Source organism: Limulus polyphemus, unplaced genomic scaffold, assembly GCF_000517525.1.
Source record: "Limulus polyphemus unplaced genomic scaffold, Limulus_polyphemus-2.1.2 Scaffold1564, whole genome shotgun sequence".
Taxonomy (NCBI): domain Eukaryota; kingdom Metazoa; phylum Arthropoda; class Merostomata; order Xiphosura; family Limulidae; genus Limulus; species Limulus polyphemus.
The window spans coordinates 131,285-139,066 of NW_013667174.1; the positions used below are offsets into that span (position 1 = coordinate 131,285).

Consider the following 7,782-nt stretch of genomic DNA (forward strand, 5'->3'; position numbering starts at 1 on the left):
CACTGTCTCTCCCTCACACACATTACCTTCCCCGCTTTTATACCAGCGTAACCTATTTCTAGTAAGACCTTGAACATTCGACAAAGTACATGATAATTCTAGAAACGTTGCGTCACGTGGTCATGTGACTCGCTGACGCAACAATATATATATATATATACATTTTATTTGAGAGAGGAGGTCAAACCTGATAATAACCAGTTAGAATTTTTGTGAAGGACAATTTAGAAATTTTGCGAATTTCGGACCTTATATCTATACGCAGTTTTAAGCTAAGCCAGGTGTACAAGCTTCTGTATTGCCTGTTTGAATAGACTGTCTCCCAAGAAGTCCACACTGAAACACATAATCACAAGCTTGAGACTTAAAAACAAAGGTCAAAGTATGTATACATAGTCTTTACCCGTGTAAAAGGATTAGCACATGCTTACAATCCTGAGAAACTCAGTCATGGAGAATATCGTAACTACATGCAGAAACTTCATAGAATATTAGAAAAATATTGCGTGATTATCTAACCCATATAGCCTATAGGCCCCATTGTGCACATTGCCTAGAGACGCCTCTGACCAGGATAAAGGTACGAGCAATACATACATATAGTTTAAGGGCAACAAGGGACCTGTTGGTCCATCTAGACAACTCAATCTATTACACAAAACTCTAAAATAAAACCAAAACCTAAAGGTAGACCTTTGTTATTCAAACATTTATCATGTCCATTAAACTCCCTTAAATCAACTGCATCTACTACATCTGAAGGCAACCTATTTCAAAGGCCAAACACCTTGTTAGACAAATAGTTGTCTTAACTGAAGATGACTCCTGCTCTTCTAAAATGTATATTTGTGTCCCTTAGTTTTACCATTTTCACAATTAAATACGAACAAAAACGATGTATGAACACCATCAGTTCCCTTAATAAGTTTAAACACTTCAAACAGATCACCTCTAACTCTTCTTGTTTCGAGAGAAAACAAGTTCACAGATCATAACCTATCCTCGTTTGACAATCTTTTCATCCCAGCTATCATCCTAGTAACCTTCCTCTGAACCCTTTCCAAAAATTCCATGTTCTTTCTAAGATAAAAAGCCCAAGACTGAACATGGTACTCTAAATGTGGCCAGACCAATGACCTATACAATGACATTATAACCTCTTTAGACTTGTAATAAATATTTTTGCAGATACAACCTAAAATCCTATTTGCTCTGCCACCAGCAATGGCACATTGAATCAGAACACTTAGATATTTTTCTTCCATAACACTGTTAAGGGTATTCCCATCAAAACTGTACTCATAATACAAACTGTGAGATCACATATGCATTACCTTGCATTTATTATATTTAAAAAAACATCTGCCATTTATTTGCCCAACTCCCCAAATCCTTTTCTAAAGCAGCAGGATCCTCCTAACAGACAGCAACAACCAAAACTGTTACTTCATCAGAAGATTTAAATAATTTGTTGATCATTCCTTGATCTATGTCAGTGATATAAATACAAAAAGAGCAAAGATCCTAACATTGAGCCCTAAAGTACCACACTTGTGACAAGAATCCAGCTTGACTGAACTTGATTTATAATAACCCTCTACTTTTTTTCCCATCTAGCCAGTTTTTTATCCAATGAGCAAACCTATCCCCCACATCTACAGATAACGTTTTTAACAAGTCTTTTATGTGTTACCTTGTCACATGCTTTCTGAAAATCCTGTTAAACCAAATCCACAATTATACTCTCTTCTACTTAGGAAGTAATTTCTTCAAAGAATGTCAAAAAGACAATGGAGGAGGGGATAGGAAGTGGATGACAAGTCCCTCAGACAATACCCAAATAACCCATTGATTTGTGACAAAAACTTACCATAGGGAAAAAAAAAATCGGTCAATTGAGCCCCCACTGGACCAGAACCCACCGAGTAGTCATCAGTACTGGTAAGGAGCAGGACAGAAAACAGTAATAGGGGCTTGTGTAGGCTCGGAATGAGACAAACAATCAAACAATGATTAAAGGGTTTATTGTTGTCTCACCAATTCCACATGGGATTCCAAAGTCTCAGGATTATTTCCAAAAACAGACTGCCAGAGAAAGGGGGGACCATACATAAGTCCCCGAGATAAGTTGGTGGTAAAGGAACTTGGGAAAATACAGCGTACCTCCCCAAAAGATCAAAACAACAGAGAAACCATGTTTGTAAGGAAAGAGCCAAAGAAGAAAAACCTGATGATGTGGAGGTAATCAGGGAAAAACTATCTCTCAAAACACCCTCAGGATCATAATGGAGCACCTTGGAAAGAAGGTGGATGGTAGATAAGTACCGTAGAAGAACTGATAGGGCAAGACAAAGGTGGGAAAACTGGGCATAGGATAAATGTACAAGATGAAAAGAGTCTGCCCCCCACCTTGGCAAAAGCGATCGCAACTGTTGAGAATCAAGAAATGGAAAATGAGCCTGATGGTATACTAAAGCAAACTGATATGAAGCCCGTGAAGGGTGAGGCATGCTAGCACCCTCAACCAACCGAGAAAATTTTGTTAGATAATATAATTATTAGCATTTCATTGATGTTTAATTGCAAATAAAACAAAGAAATGTAAATTATGTAAAGCTCTATAAAAATTCATCAATGAGAAAAAATGTCCAAGTTCATTTTGAAAATAAAGTATACACACTATTAACCTATTCAGTAATTTTCGGTAGAAATGTGTGTGTGTGACAACACTAGTAACAAATAACAATTACTACAGGTTTAGATGTAACAAAAAGGATAAATACTGTTCTGTAATTGTTTTTAATAAAAATACCAAGTGCAGAGGAAGACAGATACAACAGGTATTACGTAAGATAACACTGATGCAATTTCTTTGCTACAAGAGACAGATACGGATGATGTTTACAGTTCATCAATGATGTGTAATAAAGCAGATATGATGCCGTTTACTTAGAAGCACAAACTATAAAGGTAGTTTTATGTAGTGAGAAGAATAAATCCTCTGCAGTACAAAGATGAGAAAAGATCTTCATGAAAAGGAAAAAAAAAATAATTAATTTCCAACAGCTTTTCACAAACTGGGAACACTAAGGTAAGAAACAATCTAAACATATCTGTCTGAGGAAAAACCTGAGAAGGTTCTCAAAGTACAACATTAATGTTGTTTTAATATCTAGAAAAATGCTTAAAAACAACCTATTTATTGTTGTTTTATTAATCTATAACTGAATTAAGTTTATTTAATATTCATTTACAAATACATTTTTTACAAACGTTTCATTTTTTGGTATTTTTGGAGAACAAAATTTTAGTGCGTTGGTGAATCTCATCCAACTTGGTTTACAGTCATTAATTTCATTTTACTTCAAAATTTAATTACTCGATTTTAACAAACCAGGAACCTAATTAAGTTAGTGCAACTCTCACAATTATAGGTATCTGTAGTAATTTTGTTACATGTATTATTGTGTGTGATCTGTGCTAGCATATTCTGTATGTTACCGCTACTTGTGATCTGTAAAGTTATTGTCCTGTTGTTAACTGTTGCTATCATTTAAACTTTTTTCTGAGGATACTCTTGCAGTAAAATGATGGCAGTTATAGTACTGAATCTGAAAGCTAGTTTTAATAAAAATGGTTGGATGTGTATATATTTAATTTAATGTCTAAATAATATTACAGATTTTACACAATATTTTTCAGTTAAAGAATCAATAAATACTGATCACAAAATATATGAGTTGAGAAAAACTATAAACATTGTCACTTCTTTCCACAAACTTTTATTTAAATGGAAGTCACATGAAAACTTATTATCTACTTCTATTTGAAAAAAATATATACATAATTATTTAATAAACCCCTTAAAAACAAAAATATAACTTGTAAAACAGGTGAGAGGAATTAATTGATACAGATTTTTCTTGTCTCAGTGGTGTTAATGGTAAGTAATTAATGAAGAACTATTACAATCTTGTCCTGACATTTCTCAGCATGTTTCATGGCTCTGAATAAAATACTAACTGGTATACAGCTGCGATGAATCTGCTCTATCTGTTGATACATAATGGTCAGCAAACACAGCAGCATACGAGTTCTTGAGGAAAGTTACATAGTTTTGTAAACTTCTGTTAGTAGACAGGCTGTGCTCTAACTGTTCCCGCACTTCATCTATTTTCTTCTGAAGCTCCTTTTGAATCTGAAATCAGTATAAAGACAAATAAAAACGCCTATTTCTAACAGAATGAACTTTCGTAAGGCCACATAAAACTATTTTATTAACTACACCAAAGAAAAAACAGCAATGGCATGATTTACTAAAGTAAAGTACACATATGTACAACAAGTGATAGGACTACAGAACAAGATGCTCCAAGGAAGATATTTTATGTTACATGCATGATGACACTGGCCTTTTATAAAACTGAAACCCACAGGTTAATGAAGTGGGAAAGAAACTAGCCATACTAGAAAACTTATGTTTAGTGGGGGAGGGATGTAGAACCTTCTGTATTTGAAATACCTTTCAATAACAAACTACATTCTTCATGCGAGTTGAAAAGACGGCTGCTTATTTCTTGAAGTATCAGTACTGCCAGACATAAACAACAGTATTTATTAATATTTTTTATTATATTTATAATAGAAAATCTGTTAGATTTAAAAAAATCTAACTTTTTTAAGTGTTATACAAAGGGGTAACTTTCTGGAACAGACAAAAATCTTTGCACTTTGTATTTTATGCATAAACACAAGATTTTCATGTAAAACACACTCTTCAGAGTTCCTGTTCTAGAACATACTGAGAAATGTATCATAACTCTATCCTCCTTGAGATTTTATGTTGCAGGAAATACACCTATATCTGTTTATCACTTTGTTAATGTCTTCTACTCATCTATGACAAAGGTATAATTGTCACAAATGAAAAGGCCTCAGTTATGTTTAAAATTACTTCTCAGCTTACCACTGCCTTGTGAATATTTTCATGCTATACACAGAAAGGGTTCATACACCTTTGGAGCAAATAATTACAAGACTTTTCAGAAACTTCATAACATTTAAATAAATTTCCATGACTTGCATACCATACGTTTTTTACAGATTATTTTGTACTGTATTTTCAAAAAATAGCCATACTATAACAGTTAATCTAGAATATATCATGAAAAACATCCATTTAGATCAACAACAATAAAACATTGTTTAAAATATAAATATTTGGTTATAAATAATTTTACATATTGTAAAGGGATTATATGTCAGTAGAATAATAAGTACTGTATACAACCATTAACGTTCAGCTTTATCCAGCATTATATGTACAAGATGCATGAAATTTTCAGTAAGACGTTTTAAACAACTATGTCAACAAAAACAATTACAAAAAATCAATGTTTTATGAAAATCTTTCAAGCAGTTTTCTTTTTTCAACAACATATTTATTCTATTTTGTGATTATGAATTATGCTGTTGAAAATGGCTTATATAAAGGAACTGTAGAAATTATAAGAAAAATGTAGATATAACACTGTTTTATCCTAAACATTAATGCAGACACAAAGGCAGAGATTGCAGATTTTAAACACCTTCTATGCACTTTAATAAACACGCACAAAAAAAATTAAATAAAAAGATCAATTCAGTAAGCAGTATAACGCAGGAACATAAACTGTTGTTTCTCTTCTAATCCAGAGGCTCCCAACTGTGGTGCTAGAGTACACCTGTACCACATTCCTATATCCCTGCCAGTGGGGTAAACCAAAACCTTCTCACACTCCTAAATGTTTGAGTTAGTAATAAAAGAGAATTATTTTTCAATTCAGATAGTTTCTTTTCAGTTTGTTTCTTAGTGTTCTGCCGACTATTTGACGTGATGACAAAGGTTAAGTTGTTAATTGATTTAGTTCTTTCATCATATTCATCCACTGACTGTATAAGTACCTTCATGTCAACTTCTGCTCTAATTTTCCTTTTTAACTTTTCAACATCATACGTAAAATATTTTCTTTTCATGCCTATAACTTTTTTTCTCTTTCAAATGTTTTTGCTTGTCCAGATAGACATATTTCTGTCTGGCTCCTGCAGATGACATCAAGATCCCTTTTGTCATCTCTATGTTTGTAACTCCTCCAACAACTTTAACATGATCAGCAATGACTCTTGTGACTCTCTGTGCCACCAGTGATTGCTCATGCAGATTCTCAACAACAAATTCTTTATTTACAGAGAATCCTCTCTCAACACTATCTTGACCACATGAAAGAAGAAGCAAGAACTTTACTGCACCCCACAATGTTTTATAGATTGGCTTCAAGCTCACATGTTCATATAAAAAAATGTGTCAAACCTACAGGATGTGGAGTCAAAATCTCAAAAACCATCAGTATGCAAAGAACAGCTGCAAAACTCCCCGTACTCTTTCTTGACATCATCACAGACTCCTTGATGTGATTTGAGGCAAAAAGTATATGCAGGACTGTTTTTATTTTCTGAACACATTCTTCCTTGTTGACCACCATAAATTGGAGATCATGACACTGCATATTTTGGAAAAGGGATATTTGATAGAAGCCTTCTTCAGAAGTTTATCAACTAGCCTCACCAAAAACATTTGCAGTCAACTTTTAGTTTAAATAGTTGTTTGTCCATAATCTTTTCAGCAATTTTCAACTGATCAACAGTTACTTCTGATGAAATTCCAATGTCAATCTTGGAATAGTCTTGGTAATAAGTCTTGACTGTGAAGGCAATATTAAGGGGATTCAGTGCTGAATTTGCTTCTTTTAAACTATCTTCTTTTAGGAAGCATTCCATCAAGCCTTAAAATACTACTAATGAAATACAATACCATTACAATAATCATGTATAAGAGCCAAAAAAAAAACACAGTAAATACACTTGAAATAAAAGAATATTTCTTATATTGCTCTCATATATAATTTTCTAAAATTTTAAACCTGTTAACTTTTCCATTAGTTACATTTCTTTCACTTGGTGAGAGCAGTCTATATTTCATTTTCAAATACACTTAGAAGTAAACTTTGTACAACATACAGCCGTCACTTTATAATACATCAGATTGGTATATGAATGTTATTATTAACTCTATTGACCTTGTAACTACCACATAACCATGAAACTATATCTATACTTATAAAAGAAAAAATTTGTTTGTTTGTCTATGAAATACTCCATGGTCTTTGGACTAATCTCAAGCAAATTTGATAGAATGATACAATAACCAAGGGGCACATCATAGGGACGTTGTTACCCAACCCCACCCACAACAAAATATGTTTGTTTAGCTAATGACTCCACAGTCTTGGACCAATTTTATTTGTAAAAATTTTTATTTTGACCTTTTTCTTGAAATGTTTTTTTTTCCCTTAAAAATGCCAAACATTCACATTTTTTGCCACAAAAAATGCCCACAAAAGTACAAAGTCAGACCCTTAAAGTGGCAGGATTACATCAGAAAACCCCTTGCTTTTCACATGGTCAATTCTGTGTTGGGTAATCTATAGTATGATTACCAAGAAATCTCTTTATTTAGGCCCAGGAAGAAAGAAGAACTTCTACTGTGGTCTATCAAGAAACACTCAGAGTATCAACAAACACTAAGGATGTAGAGAAGGATTAGTAAAAGTAATAAAGTAAAGGATAGTAATTGTAACACCATTTCTGTAATGTGGAATAAAGTAAAGGATAGTAATTGTAACACCATTTCTGTAATGTGGAATAAAGTAAAGGATAGTAATTGTAACACCATTTCTGTAATGT

The 7,782-nt window shown here is 33.1% G+C and overlaps 1 protein-coding gene across 2 annotated transcripts in view; it reads right to left on the reverse strand.

Moving 5' to 3' along the window:
- Positions 1–3,779: 3,779 nt before the first annotated feature.
- Positions 3,780–7,782, reverse strand: part of LOC106464120 (outer dense fiber protein 2-like) — a 98,296-nt gene continuing 94,293 nt past the window's right edge. The window contains exons 20-21 of one of the 2 annotated variants that reach the window (XR_002611642.1): positions 4,523–4,591; positions 4,124–4,198 (exon numbers count right to left, since the gene is read on the reverse strand). Coding sequence is in view for 1 of the 2 variants with exons in the window: in XM_013924233.2 (XP_013779687.2) it covers positions 4,019–4,198 (180 nt within the window). In the remaining variant the exon portion in view is untranslated. Of the gene's footprint in view, positions 4,199–4,522; positions 4,592–7,782 lie in introns of both variants that reach the window. The other variant, XM_013924233.2, reaches the window with a different exon arrangement.